Source organism: Ursus arctos, unplaced genomic scaffold (assembly GCF_023065955.2).
Source record: "Ursus arctos isolate Adak ecotype North America unplaced genomic scaffold, UrsArc2.0 scaffold_14, whole genome shotgun sequence".
NCBI classification, from domain to species: Eukaryota; Metazoa; Chordata; class Mammalia; order Carnivora; family Ursidae; genus Ursus; species Ursus arctos.
Genome location: NW_026622808.1, coordinates 29,891,454 through 29,914,711, shown reverse-complemented (window position 1 = coordinate 29,914,711; position 23,258 = coordinate 29,891,454). Strand labels below are relative to the sequence as shown.

General features: G+C 43.1%; 1 protein-coding gene across 3 annotated transcripts in view; it reads right to left on the bottom strand.

Annotated features, from left to right (window-relative positions):
- SACM1L (SAC1 like phosphatidylinositide phosphatase) overlaps positions 1–23,258 on the bottom strand; it is a 58,691-nt gene that overhangs the window by 28,213 nt on the left and 7,220 nt on the right. Inside the window, exons 1-7 of one of the 3 annotated variants that reach the window (XM_057311675.1) lie at positions 21,986–22,004; positions 13,869–13,966; positions 11,275–11,349; positions 9,706–9,833; positions 7,501–7,650; positions 4,989–5,048; positions 4,080–4,113 (exon numbers count right to left, since the gene is read on the bottom strand). In XM_057311675.1, the coding sequence (XP_057167658.1) occupies positions 4,080–4,113; positions 4,989–5,048; positions 7,501–7,650; positions 9,706–9,729 (268 nt within the window). In that variant the 5' untranslated portion in view covers positions 9,730–9,833; positions 11,275–11,349; positions 13,869–13,966; positions 21,986–22,004. Of the gene's footprint in view, positions 1–4,079; positions 4,114–4,988; positions 5,049–7,500; positions 7,651–9,705; positions 9,834–11,274; positions 11,350–13,868; positions 13,967–21,985; positions 22,005–23,258 lie in introns of those variants that run through there. The other 2 variants (XM_026500642.4, XM_026500643.3) reach the window with 2 other exon arrangements.

The window sequence follows — 23,258 nt, the reverse complement described above, 5'->3', positions numbered from 1 at the left end:
GGTTAAAATGGCCAATTTCAGTTAAATATTGTCTAATCCTAACAAAAATCATAAATCTGCTCACACATCACCCCCACGCGCACCCCCAGCACTTTGAAGCACCCAGAGCGGTCGTCCCCCCACATCTAGCTTCCCTGCTGCCCTCCACGTGCAGACCGCTAGCCACGCAGTTCACCACTCCCTTGCTGGTCTTTTCTAGTTCTGCCACTGAGCAATCTGTTGGTTAGACTGAAGAGTGTACCTTTTTCACCTACAAGGAAATATACTGTGTCTGTCTTTTGGCTTGCTCTCTTTGTTCAGCAGTATGTGCCTGGGGTTCCCTCGCTGCTGGGGCTGGATTCTATTCCACCGCACGGATACTGGCTACACTGGTCTGTCCAGCCGACTGTCCAGCTTGTTTCCAGTTTTTGCTAGCAGAAAAGTGCCACAAACAAACATTTTGGGGAAGTGGCTCTAAGCAGCGAGGACTGTTGGGTCAAGGAGTATACTCATCATCTGATTTTATTAGGAAATGCCAACCTCCTAAGAATTACTTTGACTTTTCATCTTGGCTGCTTGATATTGTAACAGAAAGGTTTCTTTCACTGTCTCGACGGCCTTATCTTTCTTCCTTCCTCATTTGTTTGGGTTTGTCCTATGCTTATCTTTTATATATAACATATTTTTCTTAACACAACTTGAATCATCCAGTATAGAGCATAACAGCACGATAAATTAAGTATCTCTGAACCTCTCATCCAACTTTAGTACAGTATCAAAACCCTGAATCTAATTATGTCACTTCCCTGTCCCGTCCAAGTGTCTTCTTGTCCAGAAGCAACAACTATTCTCAGGAAACCACACTCCTGCCTTTTTAATTTCACCACAGGCAACCACGACTTAAAAACATGTGGCCTGCTTATGTTTGAGTTTTATAAACAGCACCACATTCTTGACAAACATCAGCCCTTGTTTATTTCCACCAGTAAGTTCCTAAGATGCACGCTTGGCCTGCACGAGCCAGTAGGCCACTCCTTCTCAGGGCTGTGTGCCACCTGTGAGGACCACACCATGAGAGCCCTGACTCTTCTCTGATGGACCTCGTGGTGTCGGTTCCATCCAACGGTGGTGCTATGAACACTCTTGCAAACACCCGCTGGTATAAACATATTGGGCATGCACAGGGGAAGTTCTGGTAAATTCACAAGAGAATGCCAAATCATTTTCAAAATGATGGTACTGAGGGACACTAGCAATGTGAATTTCTAATGATTCATCCTTCTCTTTGACCTGGGATCATCACACTTAACAATGACTCATCCTGAACTCCCAATTCACTTTTCTCTAAAACCCACAGCACTAGAGAAAGAATCCAAAACAGTATTTATTCATTCGCCCATTACCTATTTTGGGCGAGGGCACAAAGATGAGTAAGATATGAGCCTGCCCTTAGAGAACTACGTATAGCACAGAAGACGAGTGACTGCTTTATGAATCATTTCCTCGGATTACAAGAGAAATACATACACACTTTAAAAAATCCAGAAAGCATGGAAGGAACAAGAAGAAAATAAAAATCATACAGCAGCCCATCACTGTCACTTTTATCATGTGAACCGATGTACTTCCGGTCTATCAATGAGTTACGCCCAGGACCACGTGCTCCCACTTGGATGCCTGTACCGCGCTTCTCAGCCTCCAACACTCCTCCCTCATCCCACTCACCCAGCTGACATGGTTTCCTGGTCCTCTGTGGACGTAAAAGCCATCCCCGTGTGCTCTGCCACAGCTATCAACTGGCGTCCGCACATCCGGGTGTCTGCTTCCCTTCCCGGCGGCGGAGGACCTGGGCACTAGACTCCACCTGTCACACACTCCAGGACATCACTCCAGCATGGATTGTGCTCTCCCCTTCTGTGAAACCTCATCAGTCATATGCCCCATTTGGGGAGGAGAGTCAGGGGAGCGCATGCATAACCTCCCTCGCGAATGTTCACATTTCACCACCCAGCAGCGTGTCAGCTGACTACCCCGGGGCCTGCAAGCAGGCTCTTCATGTGCTGGCGGGACGCCACACTCACTTGGGTGGTTCCCCGCTTCCTCCCTGCCTTTTGCTGGTTCACCTGCATTTCTCCCATCCTTTCAGTTCACTCGCGCTGGTTCCCCCACTCTGTTCTCACTGAGGCCTACAATCTGTGGCTCCAGCCTCTGTTCACCATCTAGAACTCCCTTCAGACCACCTTCTTTCTCCAGGCCTTTTCTCGTCTCTAGATGCATTCCCTCCTTTGATGAGCTCATCGGCCTCGTGGCTCTAAATGCCATCTGTGCCCAGACGACTCTCAAGTTTATGTCTGCAACATGACCTTCCCTTGTAAACTCCCGCCCCATTACTCCATCTTTTTCGTGACATCTCGACTTGGAAGCTAGAGAAATCTCAAGCTTAGCGTGTCCCAGTGGAACTCTGGATACTGTGGCCTCACTCCCACCTCCAGACTCATCCGTGCGTCGATGGATGGCTTCCTTCCGCTTACTCTGCCCAAAAACCTTAGATTCGTACTTAAACCCCCTTCTTTCATACCCCATGTGCAATTTCTCACAAAGTTCTGTAAGCTCTACCTTCAAGACGCATCTGGAACCTGACCATTTCCGCCACCATCACTGCTGCCATCCTGGCCTCTCGCACCTGAACTGCTGCGATGGCCTCTAATTGGTCCTTGCATCGTCCCATGCTCGCCTCTGGCGTGTTCTCCACACCGCTGTCAGAGTGAGCCTGTCTCATCATGCCCATCCTCCACTCGAATCCCAAGTTTCTCATCACAGTTACGGTACAGAGCCTATAAGGCCCTGCAGAACCCAGACCGGCCCCTTCCCCGAGGTGGCTCCCGCCTCTCCCATCCGCACACGAAGCCCGGGCAGGCTCCTGCCTCGAGGCCTCTGTTCCTGCTCACCTCTCTGTACATACATCAAACACTGAAACTCTGTTAACCGGAGGCTTACTTAAAGCTTTAGATTTAAAGCTAAATGAATGGATAAGCTGTTTCTAAAACCGCCTAAAAAAAGTGTTCTCATCTGCTATCATTGCTATTACTGTTCGTTCACAATCTCATTTTGGGAACAGACACACACACTCAAGCACACACAGCTGGCCCAAACCCCGTAAAGCACTACCTAAATTCACTGCTTATTTTAGTCTTAGGAGAACTTGGAAATATTCCAGGGTGGGGAGGGAGAGACAGAATAAACCAGAGCTTTTATCCCCATCGTTTCTTGTTTTTATTCTCCCACAGCCGTGAAAAATGTTTCCTCTGTACTTTTTTGCTTTTAACAAGAATAATTTAAAGAAATCATATTAACATAATGAACAAACAGATCACAGACTGTTTCTGTAACAAGCTTCTTGGGGGTACTTGATACAAAGACTGCCTCGGTTTCTGCACGGAGAGCATAGTGCTGGTTACAGGCGCTCACCGGCTACCTGTCCTTTATCGGCCGGCTCACTCTGCTTCCCTGTTTTCATTGTGATGCCTACGGTAAGTTTTTAAAATGAACTTACAATTAGACGGTGACTATTTATTCTGCATCTGTATAGACTTTTCCCCCCTTAAGCATTCCTCTTTGTGTACCATCTATTCCCATTTTTTTGTGGTTATTTCAAATGACAAATACGATTTTTAATTATAATTCTCCTCTCTACATTGCTTTTCGCCCTAGTTCCTGAATCTAACTATTTTAAGGGGAAGGGGAAGTTTTCATTTCACTAGTCAGGTTCAAACTACTCTTTGTTTAATGGTACAAAGTCTAACAAAGACAAAACACAGCCTGATGTTCCTTCTTTAAACCACCAGCCCCAGAACTCTTGAACAGAGAGAATAATTCAGTCTCAAGAATTCATTTAGGAAAAAAAAAAAAAAGGGAGGAGGTCATTTATAACAAGTATTCTAAGATTTTATATTAATGGGTTTGATTTTGTTATCAAGAACAATTTCTATTAATTCTAAAACACTCTCCTCATACGATCGAGACTGTCCCTACATCTGCCTCATACTCATACCGGACTAAAGACTGGCAGACAACGGGATTGTGATACTGTGAAAGGATACAGCCGTGTAATACAGGAAGCGCAAACCGATGGACCTGAAACGAAGACAGACAGGACGCTGAGGAATACATATGCTCTTCAAATAAAAAGGAGAGCGCATAAAACATGCTTGTACTATATAAAAATGTTTGTGTGTTATGGAAGTAACATACAAATACTACAAGGTATCAGGCTTGTGGGTAACTTATTTTTTTAAAATGTCTCTCACAGCCCCTTGTCTTTCCAATTAAGACCCAAGTTAAGCAATTTGGGCTGAAACGTTCGGGTTTTGGAACACTAATAAGGCTGCGAGAAGCTGCCGACCATCTGCCTCCCTCCCTGTCAGTCTCTGCCTACAGCAACCTCACTGCTCCAGGGAAAGGAGACACCCCTGCGAACTGCGTGCAGCTCAAACCACTCTTCCAAAAGCAGCGGAGCAAACGACGAGGAATAAAAACACTAGGCCAATCTACGTACCTAGATCCGAGACACTACGCTTCCCGGCTGGGCCTCCCTGTTCACCCCTCATTTGTACAAACTAAGGACAGAGAAGCCGACATCCGTGCGTGTCTCTCTTGGGTGACTAAAGACAAATAGAGAACTCTGCATTTGCCCGGGGACCTCCTGGGGCCCCTCATTTCTCCACTACTGACCCACCAAGACCCCCTTCTCTCCTACTCACAGAAAGCAATGTATTTTTATGTAAGTATTTCTTCTTTTTTAAGGCTTCCATGCGAGAGCACAGTAAAATAACTGGGCTTCTTCAAATCAGAACAACGTGAGGGGGCAGACCTATCACAGCTTATAAGTTATAAACTGAGTTAAATGAGAAGTAATCACCAAAATCCCTGGTGATTAGGCAGCCATTTTATATATGTATTCAATTCAAACTTGGACTGCAACAAATAAGGTTTTATTTAGTGTCCATTACCTCTGGCTGGGCAGAAAGTTCTCTTAGAAGATGACCATTCCATACAAACCGCTGATCTGCCTGAGAGAGAAGATTTAAAATTAATCAGGTATCTCCCACCAACCTGAGTTTCCACAAAACAAAAACTCGCAACAATCAATGTCTCCACCTGGTGGCTACACGCAGGTCTTCCCCTCAAATCCGACCCTCCTCCAGGTGTCCCATCCCACCGCTCAGGCCACGGCTGCAGGCCCAGGCAGAAACCTCGGAGTCCTCTGGGGTCTGTCTTTCCATTATCTGTAGTCAACTGCCAAATCCTAAATCTCCTTCCAAATCCGCCCCCTCTCCTACATCCCTGCTCCCACCGCCACGACCAGCACTCGACTCCAGCCTAAGTACTAAGGCAGCTTTTCCTGCCTCAAGTCTTGGCCTTGCCCCTCCAGCCCACCCCTCCACACGCTGCCAGCGGGAGCTCTCCAGCGTGACCTGTCTCCTGTCCGCTGGGAATTCTTCACTGGCTCGCTGCCGCCGGAAACACCTCTGCGTGGCCTAACCCGTGCTGGCATCCGGCAGCCCCTACAGTAGCTGCCTGATGGCATCTCTGGCCGCTCTGACTTTCAAACTACAGCTACAGGAGAAGTGCCCTCAACAACACGGGAGATGAACCGACTCTCTCCGTTCTCTTTACAGTAAACACACCGACTGCCACTCCCCATTCTTGGCCCCAGCTGAGAGTCCCGGAGCGGCCACAACCAGCCTTGAGGCACACCTCCAGCTCAGGTGTGGGCTCCCCATCGCCCGGAGCCAGCTGCACGGGTTGGTGGGCATTAGGTAACCAAACTCAATGTCCTACACGTCAAGGAGACAGGACTGAAAAACAAACTACTTTTTTTTTTTAATAAAGCTGAACGATAACAGAATTTAAAGCGATTAAAGGTAAGCTGCTAGAACAACACTGCTGTTGGATCTGGAGGAGGAGAGGCAGTTCTAGAAGGTTAGAGAAACACAGTCAAAATCGACAGGATTCTGCCAACAGATCGCTCTGTGGGTGTCCAAACCTTTACAGACTCAAACTGGAAAGTGACGTGGATGTATTTAGGCAGGAATAAAGGTACCCAAAACAAAGAAAAGCTTATAGTTAGTCCTCTATCAAATCATCAACCAGTCAGTGTAGAATTTTATGTTTTAAGTCAGATAAAATGTCTAAGATATGTATAGTTCATTGGTCACCTTCACGATTTCCTATGTTACCTGACTCCTGATTAGCTGACAAATTCCCTTCCCAACGTGTGAGATCGCTGGCTCAGTTTCGCATTACACTGCCACCCTCTCTGCCCAGAACCCTCACTCTCCCACTGTCCCCTGGCCAAGACGGCCTATTCAGAATAGCATCCAGTCTCCACTCAAAAGCCCCTTCCTCTGTAAAGTCATCCCCAGCTCCCCCAGACCGAGTGAGACCCAAGTTTCCCTCGGGATCCCACCCCATTTTGGTACATAGCCCCCTGACAGCAACTGTCCCCTATTTTGTGACTGCCCAGACTTCTGCTTCCCCAGGAGACTGCAGGCTCCCACAAGGGGCCATTCTTTGCAGTCTGTGTCCCCGCTGGCTAGTACAGCGCCTGGTACACAGCAGGCATCTGAGAGACACCTGATAAACAAATGGGAGAATGCAGCATAGCAACTGCTTTTAAAAGCAACTGTCTCTGTAGTTAAAAGCCAAATTGCTTGATTGCTTAGCTTACATCTAAATTTACGTCCAAGCCTACATATAATTTTACTAGATTAGAGCATAAAATCTTAAAACAGCCAGTCAACTAAAATATTGATTTAGGTTGAACCATATGAAATTATCCTTTTTACTGGTCAAAAATGGTCAATTACTGGCATTTCATAGGGTCTTGCCTAACAAGTAACAGACAGCAACCTTTAAAACTCTGTCTGCCCCCTAAATACATCTAAGGTTTGTTACTGAAATATCCAGGCAGCAATTATCCAGGTTCCTGAACAGCAGGAATTTTAGGATGATATCATCTGAGTCCTAGTTTTAAAGATACACTCATATGGGGGGAAGGTAAAATAACAAAAAAAACCCACCTTAAACAAATCAGTATTTGTCAAGTTCTTACATCAGTAAGTTCTTACTTTTCCAGTTGCAGAAACTATAACACCAGTGCAGAAAGAATACCGCCTGCTGGCACATACATTCATTTTATAAGGATAATTATGTTGTTAATGTTAATAACTGTCATACAACAGAACACCGAGAGCCAGGAAACTACCAGCATGTCTGTTCAGACTGGATTTCCGAATTCTCACACCACTGGTTCTCAATCCTGTCTGGGTCACACGTACACATTCTGGGATCCTGAACTCGCAATTGTGACGGAACTGAGATCATGGTGTGGTGTCAACCCCACACGTGTGTCTGACGTAGCCAGGACTGCTAAAAATCCATAAGTATTTTTATGGATGACACAGAGATAAGGCCCTTAAAAAAAAAAAAAGAGTAAAAATCACTGAAGATGAAGCTTACCCTTTCCAAGAGACTCATTTCTTGGAATTCTGGACTAGTGTTGGACAGCCGCTGCAAAGTATGGGTCAAATCATATGTCGTTGAGAAGTAAAATCCATCCACATTCAGGACATGGTTTATCATCGCTAGGAAAGTTTTATTATCTTGTAACTGTAAACAGAGGGGACGAAAACATCAGTCTGTTTCCTACTTGAAACGGAATCTGTCCAGATCTGTAAGTCGGCTGGCCCTGTTAAATACCACTGGCATAGGACTGACGGAGAGGAGATGCTCACCATTTCCCCAGGACCTAGGCCAGCTCCTGACCCATGGAGGAGGTTCAATCCACAGTGTGGGGTATTGTTACATTAACTGATGGGGCAGAACTCCTGCCCTTTGGTATCCCTCAGTTTTTGCTCTAATGGGCAGAAGTTATTTTAACAAAACATCACCACGTTAGGTGATGACCTCCCACATACCAGACCTTTTAGAGACTCTCTTTCATCCTCACAACAAACCCTGCAGTTTAGTGTAATTGCTCTCATTTGACAAGTGAAAAACATAAAGTCACGAGAGGCCCAATAACACAGCGAGTAAATAACAAGGGAATAATACCATCCTCATTCCTATGAAACTTTACTGGGCTGGATGGGGATTAAATTCTTCTTTTACAATGCAAGATTAAAAAGAAAAGCCCAGTAAAATAATACTTATCTTTATTTTCTGATAATAATTTTAGCTGGCCTTCCCAAGGAATACTGGGACATTTATTTTTATCCTTGCTTTAAGAAACAATGGATAATGTTTGGTAATGCTTAGTGATTATCAAATGATTAACATGTTAATCCATCTATTATAAATCCAAATTTTTAATTTGGGCTCAGATATATATAGATATATAAATAGATAGATATAGACATATCTATCTATATATATTTTTTAAGGACAAAAGGTACAAAGCAAAGCATATGCAGTGGGCAATGTTAAAATTAGTTGCATGGCCTGACAACCAAGTATAGTAATCAAGAAAAAACTGTTCAAGTAAATTTTACTGGGCTAGTAAATAAATACAACCATTTTTATTGCCTTAAATACCATGTCTTATAGTGGTGAATATATTGATCTATGGAGTATCTTTTCTACACCCTGGCCAAATGTCATATACCATTCTTTTCTTTTTTCCTTTTTTTAAAAGATATATTTATTTATTTAAGAGAGAAAGAGAGAGAGAGCACGAGCAAACTCCCTGCTGAGTGTGAGCCCAAGGCGGGGCTCGATCCCAGGACCCTGAGACTGTGACCTGAACCAAAGCCAAGAGTCAGATGCTCAACTGAGCCACCTGGGTGCCCCTAATTGTCCTATCATCCTTAGGCCTTATCCTTGGCACTCTCAAGGTCGTGGAATACCCCAGAGAGCTCCTTTCCTGTGAAGTCTGTCGCTGACATTACTTCCTCTGGGACATCTTCAACCTTCTCATCACAACCACTGCGTCATGAACGTCGAGAAGTTCACCTTCACAAAGAGCCCTGGCTGCGCACCCAAAGCCCCGTGAAGGGCGAGGGCCGGCAATCCCAGGGTCAGCCAGCACGCCTCTACCCCACTCCTGTACGATCCGCATTTCCCTTCTAGAGCTGCTGCTTTTGTTCCTTTGTGCTTCCAGCTCGCTGCACTAAGGCCTGACTTCATGTACCACGGTAACTGAGATTTAAACCACATTCCCTAATACCTGAAGCAGGGTAACTAAAAGCCGTGCGTACAGCAATCGTGCTAAAGGGGGGCTGCTGGGACATAAACATACAGGCTGCTGTTCACACATGGTAAACTCAAAGAAAGCTTCTTCTCCGGACAAAGAGGGAATGAACGGATTCCGTGGAACTTCAAACATATTTCGTATTTGACTTCTTTAGAAAAAGGATATGAAGTTAATTCTGGTTGTCGGACACAGGGGCTTTTTCTGTTTGTCCTTTTCTCTGCATACGAAATTTCAATACTTAAGAACTTGAGTCAGTTTTTATAAAAACAAACCAAGAACAATAAACTATATAAAGGACTTTTAGAAAGCATGTTTTCTGGTATACAGGTGTGCAGAGGAACCCTGCTCGCTGGGCTGTTGAAAGCATTAGGCTTAAAAGAAATCCGTCCAACGTTCTTTGTCCCACTGCCCCCACCGCGGCCCCCACGGGACTACATCAGCTTCTGCGATGAGTAAATGATTCCAGTTCTTACCTGAATATCAGTTAAGTGCAACATCGTTTTCTTATAAGAAAGGATGTCAAAATCTGTTGCTTTCCAGATTACGTGATTGAAAAATTCTCCTATTTTTGTCTTTTTGGTAATAACGAGCAGATAATTACCTGCAAAAAACAAAGCCACACACAACATAAATATAAAAGAGGCAACTCTACGGCCAACAGCAGCACTCCGTTATTGTTTAAGCCCCACAGGCCAGCAGCGTGAGACCGCACGTGCCGTACGGATAAAAGGCCCAGGACTTTTTTTTAAAGGAAATCTTAGGATTTATGAATAGAAAGAACAGCACATTATTTAGAAAAGTTCCTACTGAAAGGTCAAACCTTTTCTTAAAAAAAAAAAAAGCAAAAGCAGTGATCTTAGCAGATGAAGAGTAAAGCCCAGAAAACGCTTCTTTCTCTCTCCTGCCATCCCCAAGGCACACAGGCCTCTGCTAATGCATTTCCCAGCGTGTAGCTTAAACACCATGTGTCATGAGATCTGACCACTGCGGGAGAGGTAATGTCCCGTCTACACCATCCCTAGGGCCTCCATGTCCTGGTAAATGGTAGAGAAATGTGCTGGGGCAATATAACTGGTCACTGCAACGTCACAAAGATGAACAGTCCAAAATTAAGAAGGCATCACAGCACCATGAATAACACCCCAACCGTGATCCTGACCGCCGCCTCCTCCCAAATAAAACAGGGTAAGCCTTTAGCACTAAATTAATTCTTCAGCTCCACTCAAGGCTCTCCCCACAAGTGCCCTTCCTGGAAGTTGTCCTGTGTACCCCTCTCTCCCAGAACTTGTCACACCGCACTACAGTGATTTACTACTTAAATGCATCTCTCACTAGACTGTCAACTGCAGGAAAAAATGGGGGGGGGGGGGCTGGCATCTTCTCTAACTCAGCATCTAACATGCTGCCTGATGACACAGGAATGTTTTTTAAGTTTAGTGAAATGAAATTTAGATAAACAAAATCACTTTCCTAACAACTCAGAAGCAGGTAACATTCTCTAACACGCACTAGGTCACATTCAACCTCAATACGGGGCTGACGGTACAGAGTGCTCTGGTCCATCAGTGCATTAAAATGTTCATTTAAATACTCTTCGAATGTATGAAGAAATGTCTAGTTGACTAGGGATTTCAACTCCAGTTGAAATGAAAGCAAGAACAAAACTTTATTCAACAGAACTTCAGGCTGATCGATTTAACCGCTTGTCATTTGGAGTATGTCACTTCTAGAAATTTAGTGACAAATATCTAACCTACAGATTTACTGCCTCAAGCACGACAGGAAGTATGCCTTCATCTTATACTGTGCCAATTTAATTAACTTCTTTGCCCATCTTCTTTTTTAGGAATTTATTTATTTGTCAGAGAGAGCGAGCCCACAAGCAGGGGGAGCGGCAGGCAGAGGGAGAAGCAGGCTCCCTGCTAAGCAAGGAGCCTGATGCGGGGCTCGATCCCAGGACCCAGGGACCATGACCTGAGCAGAAGGCAGACGTTTAACCGACTGACCACCCAGGCGTCCCATGCCCATCTTATTTTTCTTACCTGCCACCAGATGGATTGTGCCCAGTATACCAAATATTGGTCTTGTAACAGCTGAAGGAGGAATATCTTTCTTGACTTTAAAAGAAAAAAAAAAAAGAAAAAGAAAAATCACATAGAAAAAAGCTCACCAATATAAAAGCAGAGTTAGTTTGACTTCTGTAATTACTCCAAAATCAATATGCATGATTTGTTCTAAGAAAGCAATAGTCCTTCATTAGTGTTAGACCTGCATTTTGGCAAAATACAAAATAAAGATGTCCATGCGACATATCAAGACCTCTGCCTGTCTAGATAAGGTGCCCAAAGTAACGTGCTTCAGCATCCTCATCAAGTAAATCGTGGGATACTTCCATGGTCATTTTTCAACCAAATTTATTCAACCCCTTGCCAGAAGCTAAGTCCATGTCCATTTAAGAAAATTAGAAAGTTAATGGGGAGGAGGGCATAAATTTAATACCAACATGGAACTAATGGAATGCAAACAGAGACCTGCCCATCCACCTCTACAAATGTGGGAAGTAGAGGCAAGACCCAAGGGGCGAGGGAGAAAGGAAACGCAGGTGTGCAGGGAGGCACCACCATTAACCATGACTTTACCAAAAACACCCTTAATAATAAAAAAGTATCTTTGATTATAGGGTTCATTTCATAATTGTTAAACTTTAAGTCAACGTGTTTCACAAAACACATCTGTAGAACTCTAGGGATAATGCCCCAAAGTGGGGAAGGTAGGAGTCCCCATCAAATGAGCTGATTTTGCTACAGACATCGACATCACCTCTCTTCCCTCGCATGGGCCCGAGGAGGCCCCCAGGGGAACAAAGCTGCTCCACGGTTTCACTCACAGCTCCCAGATTTATGCGGCTCTACAAGTCTTCTTTCACAGTTTAATTACCATCCTAGAACTCATTTTGAAACAAGTCCTGTTTCTTAAAGGCAGTCCTGTTATTCTGAATAAAGTAATTTCGAATAAGGTCTGAAATTCACTTCTGTTTCTCTCAGTGATTCAATCTGCTCAGCAATGCTGTGCCCCAACTAACGAACATGACGAATGGAAAGGCAGTGCGAGGAAAAGCTTAGAGAAAATCCTGAAGACACTGAGATCATCTGATAAACTTATATGTACTATTTATTGATGGAGCTCTAAGTTACATTAATTAGAGTATAATAACAATAAAACTGATAATTCCTAAGAACACATTAATTTTTCATGGAAGGAAAAAAAAATCCCTCTTTCCCTGGCAATGGTCTGCATTTCCAATGGCAAAAAAAAAAAAAAAAAAAACCTAGCAGAGCAACTGTGAGTGAGTCAGCCTCTTATCACCACTGCCTTTGGGTCAAAGTATCTCTTCATGTGTCTACTAATGACTACTTGGTATCCTTTTTACATCCAAACTATTGGTGACCTTAGCACTGTCACCTCTAATGGGTCTGCAATCTCTACTTACAAATAAATGTCACTGAAATTTCAAAAATAATTGAAAACACACCCATGCTAAAGCTTTTACAAGACACTAGGTTGTACCAACACGGTCTAAAGAAGTAGTGTTACTAGACTTCAGAAGTGCCCTAACATTGGTTAAAACCAATTGGCTATTTTGAGAGAGCAGCCACCAACCAACAGAAACAGGAAATGCCAAATTATCAAACTAAAACAGACCTCTAATTCCATTTGGGCAAAGGAAAACTATATACGGTACTTGCCAGAATAACCAGATAACTAAGAAAATAGAAATGTATAGCCATCCCCTTCTTATACTTTACTATCCTATTCAAAATATTTTCATATTTCGCTTTATCTATTCAAAGGATATTTACATTTACTGAATTTCTACTCTGTGGTTACTCAAACACGATACTTAAAAATACAGAGAACTCTGTCTAGAGGTGAATATTTAAACACATGAAATATGAAATTCTAAATGTGATATCATGTGGTACATTAATTTATCACTAAAATTATTTCACATTTAATGAGAAATCAGTGTTCCATATGATTGGGGAAAAAAATTGTTTTTCACACCCCAGCGAAGCAAAACCAAAATATAACTGGAGAGACAGACAAGATATTGATAGACAAAGCTTAGGAACATTATTTGCCTACAACACAAGTTTTAGTCAGTGATACGTATGTGTGTGTGTGTGTGTGTGTGTGTATACATGTAATTTTCATTTATTAAATTATCCTCAGAGTCATGAATATTTTCAAAAACAAAAGCAGCCATTAAAATTCCATACACTTAATGCTCAAACAACTCTCTCATCCTCAAATACCTTAAGTCTTACAGCTAGAAAGGAACTGACCTCAACAAAACCAATCCTGTTAAAGTACAGATAAAGGAAGAAATAAAGAAATAACTATGTTTTTAAGTCCTGACAAATAGCAAAAATTTCAAGATCATTCCTCCTTTTCAGAAAAAAGGAGGAAGCATAAAATGAACGCATAAGAATCAAATGAGGTGGCAGGAATTCAAATTTTGTAGGACGATACTCAGCCGCACACGGTTATACCCCCGATCCGTTTATTTTAATTACGGCAACTGCGGGAGAGTCTCTCGTGGCCGCTTCTCCGCCCGCCCCCCGCTGAGAAATACCTGACAGGGTAACTTCTGTGGACACGCGGTCGATGACAAGCACGTCATCCGCTCCATCATCGCAAGCTTCCACATAAAATTTTTCAGGTGTGACGTGCCTAAGAAGAAATGAAAAACTATAAATAACCAAGCAGATGAAACGCAGGTTTCTAAAAAAAGAAAGAAAGAAAGAAAAACCTATTTATTGTACCAGCCTCAGCAGTGCTTAAATCTGACATCAAATTGATTTCCCAACTACTATGAATAGATGTTTTTGCTGTCCTGACGCCTTCACGGCAACTGTTTTCACTATTTTATGCTCACAAGGTTTGCTGTTAAAACCAGTGTGACTTACACAAGAAAATCATAATAAATTAACTAATTACGTTCGACGAGGTGCAGAATGTAGCAAGCCCACTAGTCAGGAACCCCGCCTATAGGACCAGGCTACCTGTGCTGCGGGAACTTATTAGGCAAGTTACCCATCCTCTCTGTTCTTCAGTTCCCTTATTCGTAAAATAGGGGACAGATCAGACATGAAACAGCACTGTCCTGAGGATAAAATGAGCTCATCTTTGATAGGCACTCAGAATAACATCTGAGTAAGCAAGATATACTAGCTAAAAATACTAAAAAATACATTTTAAATCAAACGCTTTCAGGAAATTGTTTAAAATAAACTACTTTAGGGGCGCCTGGGTGGCTCAGTTGTTAAGCCTCTGCCCTCAGCTCAGGGCATGATCCCAGAATCCTGGGATCGAGCCCTGCATCGGGCTCCTCTGCTGGGAGCCTGCTTCTTCCTCTCCCACTCCCCCTGCTTGTGTTCCCTCTCTTGCTGGCTGTCAAACAAATAAATAAAATGTTTTAAAAAAATAAAATAAAATACACTATTTTAACATTTGGGCATTTTTGTTTATGTTGTTAGAATGCCATAGAAAAAATGAGGATAAAAAAAACCTTCTCATTCTGCAAAATAAGAAATAAAGGGGGTAAAATCAGGGTTGGAGCTGCTTCCAGCTAGAGACAGTATGAATAAAGGTCCTGTGCACATTCTTGTACAAGTCTCGGGCGGACATACCCCTTCATTTCTCCTGGGTGACTACCTGGAGGTGGAATGGCCGGATCGCATGGGAGTTGAACGTTTAACTTGTACAGAGCGGGGAGAGGGCGGGGTTGCTGGCACAAGGAAACTTTCCAGGGTGACGGAAGCGTTCAATATCTTGAGACTGGTGATGGTTTTGTGGGTATAAAAATACGTCAAGATGTGTAAAACTACTACACTTGAAATATGTGGCGTTTACTGTCTGCCCAAATATACCTCCAATAAAGCTATTTTTTTTTTAAAGTGAGAGGTCCTGAAACCAACTAATAAAGCAAATTTGCAGACAACCTACTCATTAGGGTAGTTATCTCTAGTCTTAGATCATGAAAACAAAACAAAACCAAACCAACATGTCAGTCCTTGTCTGCAGATGTTGTGTGCAAGCATAAATTGCTAAGAGTGAGTCAATAAATTTACTGGAAGCTAACCATGTGTGAAGCATTACACAAGCATTAGGGACTGGGACGTAGGGGAGAGATGAAAAATAACAAAGAGGAAAAAAATTTCAATAAAAAACAGACCTCAAAAACAAGACTTCTTTATAAACTATAAAAGCTTTCAAAGAAAAGTGCTATCTCCAAAGCGGAAGCCATTCTGCGCAGACGCAGCCCAGATGCCCCAGGGCATTCTTCTAGGCTTGAACAGGCTCAGCACCTGAAAGAGTACCCGTGGCTGGTGCTCTATCAGAACATCCTGTCCCACCTCTGATGTCTGAAGAAACTCCAGGAGTTCTTTTCAAAAGGTTCAAATGAATAACAAAGAATCTCTCCTCTGTTCTCTTGCTTCTAAAATCATGATTACAGCATTGCTAAGGAGCAGTCCATTACCCACGGGGCTTCAGTGTTAAGTCAACTCCCAAAGACTTGTTCTAGGCCCAGTAGCGCCAAAGAAACCACTCAGAATCACGGTCAATCAACAAACACATGGAGGCCTTGCTTAGATGGAAAATTACAACTGATGGTTAGGGTTTGAAGCCGACGGCCAAGAAAGAATTCTTGAGATGTCTTTGGTGCAAAAAGGTGGTTTTATTAAAGCACGGAGACAGGACCCCTGGGCAGAAAGAGGGGCACTGGGGTTGTGAGGAGTGGCCCATGATACACTTTCAAGTTGGGAGGGGGTTAGGGAGAGTGTAAGTCTCCCAGGTATTTTGGCAACAGGTTCCAGGATCCCAAGGGGGCTAGCTATTGCTGGGAAAGGTATGAGACCTCAGGCATGAGACCCTTCAGATGTGTATTGGTGGGTCATATGCTTGGAGGATGATTGCCAACATGTATCTTGGGGGGGGAAGGGTAGAGATAAAGGGCCACATTCAGGCAAGAGGCTTGGAACCTGAGCAAGGCAAAGGGGCTCACATCGACCACCAAGCTGAAAGCAGAGGCAATGCAACAGGTTTATTAAACGACCCACCGTGAAATAGCCATCGGGCCTTACTAACCAGCGAGCTACTTACAACCAGGCAGTGATGTCCCCATGGTCCCTCACTCCACCCTCACCCCTGCCTTGTGGCAAACAGCCTCTCCTCTGCTGTCCTGTCCGCAGCTTCCCTGAGGTGTATTCAGTAAACTTCTATCTCTTTTGTTCCGCCTTGTGTGAATTCTTCCACTGTCCCCCACTGCCAGCCCCCACCTGATGGGTATACCCCACAATCTCAGCCCTTTATTAAGCCTGGGGATGAAAATGCTTAACCCTAACTACTTCACAGACAACGGGTATTAAATGAGCATTTATGAAGGACTTTTGCAAAGAATAACAGGTCTGCCTCATAGGTGTGGTAACTCTTTCTCATTGACAAAAACATTCTTTAACAGAGAAGAAGGGAGAAAAGTTGCAAATTTTCAAGACAGGACGAGAAAAGTTATTTAATTTAATTCATGCTTTAAAGAAATAATACAATGGAAGGTTCTGATATCTTTGCCACATGGACCACCTCTGAACAATGTGGTGTTGATAGGAAGATACTGGAATCAAACTATATATATCTTCTAAATATATATCCCCAAAGATCAAGACCACATAAAACAGAGCTCTGATTTATCAAAACAAATATTCCAGAATAATACAGAATGTGAATAAAAATTATGAATGAATGTCTTTCTTGATTTATTTGTAAATATGACTCTGTAACAAGAAAAAAATTTTTGGTACAAAAGACAATGTTAGTTTTAAGAAACCAGGATGAAATACTGGTCATACCTTGCTACTTCTTCCAGCACTCATTTTTACTTTGCATAGTTAAAAGTTTGAACAATTAGGGGCACCTGAGTGGCTCAGGCGGTTAAGCGTCTGCCTTCGGTTCAGGTCATGATCCCAGGGTTCTGGGACTGAGCCCCGCATCGGGCTCCCTGCTCAGCTCAGTGTCTGCTTCTCCCTCTCTCTGCTCACGCTGTCTCTCTCTAATAAACAAATATTTTTTTAAATATTTAAAAATAAGAGTTTGAACAATTAAACCACAGAGAGAATATGCTAGAAATTAAAGTGTATCATAGAAGTAACTGTGGTAGACCGCATTCTAAAGATGTCTCCCCAAGACTCCCATCTCCTGATTACTCATTCAACCCAGGCACTGCCCTGCGGATGGAATTAAGGTTACGAATGAACTGACCTTAAAACAGGAATAGTTTGGGTAGTCGGGCTGGGCCCAATGGAATCACAGGAGCCCATAAAAGCAGAAAGAGGAAAGAAGAGCCAGTCAGAGGTACAGCAGAAGGGGAATGAGAAATTTCAGGCATAAGACGGATTTGATAAGCTGCTGACGGCTCCTGAGATGTTGGGGCCACATGCAAGGACAGGAGAGAGGTTTCTAGAATCTAAGAGTGGCCCCATGGCTGACAGCCAGCAAGGAAACAGGGACCTCAGTCCCACAACCACAGGAACTGTATTTGGCCAACACCCTGAATGAGCTTGTAAGAGGACTCTTCCCCCAGCCTCCCGTGGAGAAGGCAGCCCTGCTGATACCCTGATTTCAGCCCACTGAGACCCGTGTTGGACTTCTGACCTGCAGAAGCGCTACGATAATACAGCTGTCTTGTTCTAAGCCCCTCAGTTTATGGTCATCTGGTACAGAAGCAACAGAAAACTACCTGTGATCAAATCCCCTGAGAATGAACTACCTTCACACTAATCCCTCGCCAAAACCCAATCCACAGTTACAGTATCTTCCCGACACTAAGCGATGAGATGCTTCCCTCAATGGAATTTTTTGATACCTGGTGTTTGGGGCTCTAAGTGATAAAACTTTTTTAAACCACTTTTAATGGAAAAGTCTGTAATTTAAATGTTATTAAACCAATGCCTCTCCTCATTAATCTCGATATAAGGAACCATGTTTTCTTGACTGACTAGGGTCTATCCTGAACACACCAGTCTCTGTGCCATCCCATGAAAAGATGATGGTGTCTTCAAATTCTAGTAATAGAGCATGCTGGAGAGGTTATAGCTTTTTAAACTCTTACAGTGCTGGTTTGAAGCTCAGCCCCATGAGTCCCGGAACAAACCAACGAACTTCTGGGCTCAGCTCTCTCCATGAGAGATGGGTGGGAGAACACATGCGACATGTCCAGCATCAAGAAGAGACTCTGAGAAATGGCGGCATTATTACTTTACTGAATGACCTCAGACCACTGTGGGTTCTATTTTTTAACTCCTGTGCTGTTTTCAGTCTCTTGAGTCTCTCCTACTCAAGTGTTTCAGTTTTACATCTCAAACAAGGCCTGAGGAGGGCGACACAATTGTGACCACCGTGTGAAGTCCCTGGGTGTTACTGTATCTATGTTCTTATCTTGCTCAGGGGCCTATGCTCCTCTCCGTCCATAGCTGTATTTGGGGGGACAGAGTTGGCACAATTCTCCACATGAATGGTGTTCACTTCTTTAATAACCCATGTTACTTTTCATACCAAAAGATGACTAATCAACATACAATCTCAGAAATCAAATTCCTCCACTTTTTAATACAATGCACAAAACACAGAGCTTGCAGCTCAACAAAGAGCCGACAGAAAAAAGCACACTGTTTTCCCTCAGTGGCTCACCCTCTTACACTTTATCGCTTTTTTTTTTTTTTGAAGATTTTATTTATTTGAGAGAGAGCGAGCGAGCACATAAGCACGGGGAGGGGCAGAGGGAGAGGGAGAGGGAGAGGGAGAAGCAGACTCCCTGCCGACCAGGGAGCCCCACATGGGGCTTGATCCTAGGACCCTGGGACCTGAACCAAAAGGAGACACCCAACCGACTGAGCCTCCCAGGAGCCCCAACTACCTTTATCTATACAAATGCATTTAAGCTTCTCACTTGCAAAACTTCTATAATGAAAATAAATTATGTGAATGAAATCAATCAACTGAAAAGTCACACTTGCTTCCATACACAAGTTGTGGTGTGTATCCTAACAGATAGCTTTCAGGTACTGATAAAGTATTCATTGTAAAATCCAGTGTTTATAAGAGTAGAAAAGTCTGATATTAATATTTACATATATATAACTTTATATAAAGTTATATAAGACGTGCACATATATATCCTTTCGAAAATATATATGGAACGGGGGTGCCTGGCTGGCTCAGTTGGTAGAGCATGCAACTCTTGATCTCAGGGTCATGAGTTTGAGCCCCATATTGGGTATAGAGATTACTTTAAAAAATAAAAGGTTAGGGGCACCTGGGTGGCTCAGTCATTTAAGCTTCTGACTCTTGATTTCAGCTCAGGTCATGATCTCTCAAGGTTGTGAGATCGAACCCCACGTCAGGCTAGGCGCTGAGCATGGACCCTGCTTAAGATTCTCCCTCCCTTTCTCTCTCCCTCTTCCACTGCCCCTAACCGCCTCTCTACCCCTACCTACTCTCTCTCTAAACATAAAATAAAATAAACAAAAGTTTTAAAATACCTATGAAATAAAAAGTATCCTTATTATAAGCAATTAAAGTTTTTCCCTATTTGGCATTTAAACTTAAAACTGATGTGGAAAGGTGTGGGAACACTGATAAAATACATACATCTTGGATTAAGACTTTTAATCATATACAAAAAAAGTAGAGAGCTATAAAACTAAGCCTTTACTAATTGTCACATTCCTGAGATCACAAAACTAGTGACTTCACTAAGTCCTTAGAGTCTTGAAAATTATGAAGTTAGAAACTGAAATTTCTTTTATAAGAAGATGAAAAATACCATCTATAACACTTCTAGTATAGACAGACACATTTGACATGAGAAGATCAACAAATTAAAATTTTAACTGAAGTAGAATGAAATGAATTTCCAAGAGTGAACACCATCCATTAAAAAAAGCCCTGATACTCTTTCGGAACATGGAATCTGGGGTACCGGTACCAACAGGTGGGTGCAGCGCATGGGGCAGCCACTGGCCATTCTAATGCAGGCTTAGACGAGGGACAGTACTTGGAAATGGGCTAACTCACTAAGTCACCACAGAGACTCATCGCCAGTAGGGTGAGAGGGTAGGGTGAGAGCCAACAAAGCAAGCAGATTCCAGCAGCAGAATGCTGAAAAGCCTCCAGAACCAGAAGGAAAAGGTAATAAGGACTGGGGTACAAGTGAGGTGGCTCACAGTCTGTGTAAGCTGCTCAGATCCCCACCCAAACCTACGCAGGCACCTGTCCTACTGACCCTGGGATTTAATGCTTAGAACAGTTCAACAGAAGATGCTCTCTGGCCTCCAGACATCAGGCACAGCTGAGGACCGGGGTGAGAGAGCCAAGTGAAGCCGGGAGACAAAGGTCTACTTAGAGACTGGAAAACTCATTCAACCCTCTTCCTCTGCCAGATTCCCAGAATGCTGGCAGCCCAGCTCACATATCCCTCTCCCTGAGCCTCACAGGAGTTTCAAATAGTGTCTCTGAAGAAACTTGTTGTCCTGAAAGCGACTGCTGACCTTTAGCACCCCTCCCCAACACGAAAGAGTTGAGTTCCTGTGCAATCACTCTACAGCGAAGGCCACCAACTGGTAAGTCCTGACCCACAAGCAGACCCTCCAATCAATTTTTAGTGCCTCCTTCTTCAACATGAAATGACAAGCAAGGATCACCAGATACTAGGAAAGGTTCCATCACATAAAAAAGAGTCCAAAACAAACAGAAAAATAACTCTGGATAAACAAACTATGCCGAGAACGGACTACAACCTCAAAACACATTTATAATTGATGGCCTCAGAGACAAGACATTGCATTCACGAAATAAGAACAAGAAAAGCACACTCAGAAAGCAAGAATATATTCTCGGACTGAGAGCAGAAATAGTTACTTGGCCATTCAACAGGAATAACCCTCCATAAGAACAGAATAAAAAGATAAGAGCTGTAAAACAGGAAAGCACAGGAAGGAAGTGGGGGGAGTAGGGGAAAGGGGGAAGGAGCAGGGGAGGGAGGGGGAAAGAGAGAGGAGACTGATCCAGGATATTCAACATAAATTTAGCAGGAATTCCAAAAGAGCACAAAAGAAAAAAGGAAAGAAACAGTTCAAAGAAACAGTGAAAAAAAAGAACAAGAACAGAAAACACACACACACACACACACACACACACAGAGGCGCATCAAGCATTAAACTTCAAAACACCATACAAAGACAATCCTAAAGTTTCCAGAAAAAAATAAAAATAAGAGAGAAAGAAGCCTTGAAATGTCCAACAGTCACACTACTGGATTGCCCAGCAACAACACACTGCACGATTCAACAGCAGGTCTTTAAAATTCTACGGATAATAATTTCTAACTGAGAATTCTATACTTAACCACACTATCAAACAAGTGTGAGGACAGAATGAAAACACCTTCAGATGTACGACATCTCAAAAGATACCTTTCTTAGAAAGAAGGAAAAGTCTGTTTCACCAAAATGGAATAAATCAAGAGGTAGACTGAGAATCCAAAACAGAACAGAGGTGAAAGAAATTTTCCTGACGAAGATATTGTCCGGGGCCCCAGCTATGCGACAGGCCTAAAGAAAACCCAGTACGGATTAAAGCAGGGGGTACGGGGCTCCCAGAAGTAAATCTCAGAGAAGAAAATAAATTCATAGTTACCCAACATGTTTGAGAGGAATTTTCCTGCTATCACAGAGACTGAAGATTCATTTAGCAACAGGCACATTTTTTTTTAAGTCATGCAAATAAAAAGAAACAAGGCACTTTTCAGTTCCAGGAAAAGCAAAACATTTTATGAGGAAATATACACTGATTCACTTGAACCATATCTACGTGAGCACAGCCACGTGAACACTGACTATCTTACTATAAATATAATGAGAGGAGAAGGGAGGAAAAGAGGGAGATGTATAAAAACCAAATTCTCATCCTCAGAAGTAGGAAGTCATCAGATAACTAAAACAAAAAAATTCAGGAAACAGCAGTACAAGCATGCTGTTCAGAAATGTGGAGTTAACGGGGCATCTGGCTGGCTCAGTGGTTGGGAGCCTATGACTCTAGATCTCAGGTTGTAAGTTCAAGCCCCACGCCGGGTACAGAGATGACTTAAAAAATAAAATCTTTAAAACAAAAAGAAAGGAAAAAAAGAAAGAAATGTGGAGTAAAATACCAGAAGAAGTTGCTTAAAAAGTTGAAAGTCGATGTCCCTAGACAGTGGGAATCAGGAGTGCAGAACCGTACTCTCTTTTATTATAAGCTCTGTGTACTGCTGACTTTTAAACCATATACGGGTATTATATTAAAATAAAAATAAGTTTTAAAAATGTGCTAAGGGGCGCCTGGGTGGTTCAGTCAGTTAAGCGTCTTCTTTCAGCTCAGGTCAAGATTTCAGGGTCCAGGGATCGGCCTGGCTCAGTGGGGAGTCTACTTCTCTTTCCCCCTAACCCCGTGCTCTCTCACTCACTCTCTCTAATAAACAAACAAAAACTTTTATAAATAAATAATGTGTTAAAATAACAGAAACAAAAATAAGCGTAATCGTGGAATCGGAGTTCTAGCCCAACAAAGGCTCTAGGACAGGTGTTGGATCTTGCCTCTCAGAGAGATGCTGCTAGAATCAGAGTTGCCGGTGCTGCCACCAGCCCATTCTGATAACACTATTGAAAACAGCTTAAGAACCGGAGCAGTGAAGACACAAGAGTGACTGCCAGCTAATCAACATTTCTAAGAAGAGTCTTGCTAAGCGATGACTCAGAATCCCACTAAGGATCACAGCAGGTGTCATCTCAACTCAGAGACAGCTACACATCCCTTTGCTGTCTTCCTCTCCCCACCACTCTTTAATCGCCCGTAATACTGACCTGAAGTATATACACTTTATCCAGTAAATTGTATTCTGTAAGTTTTACGCTCCCCAGGTTTCCTTTCAAAA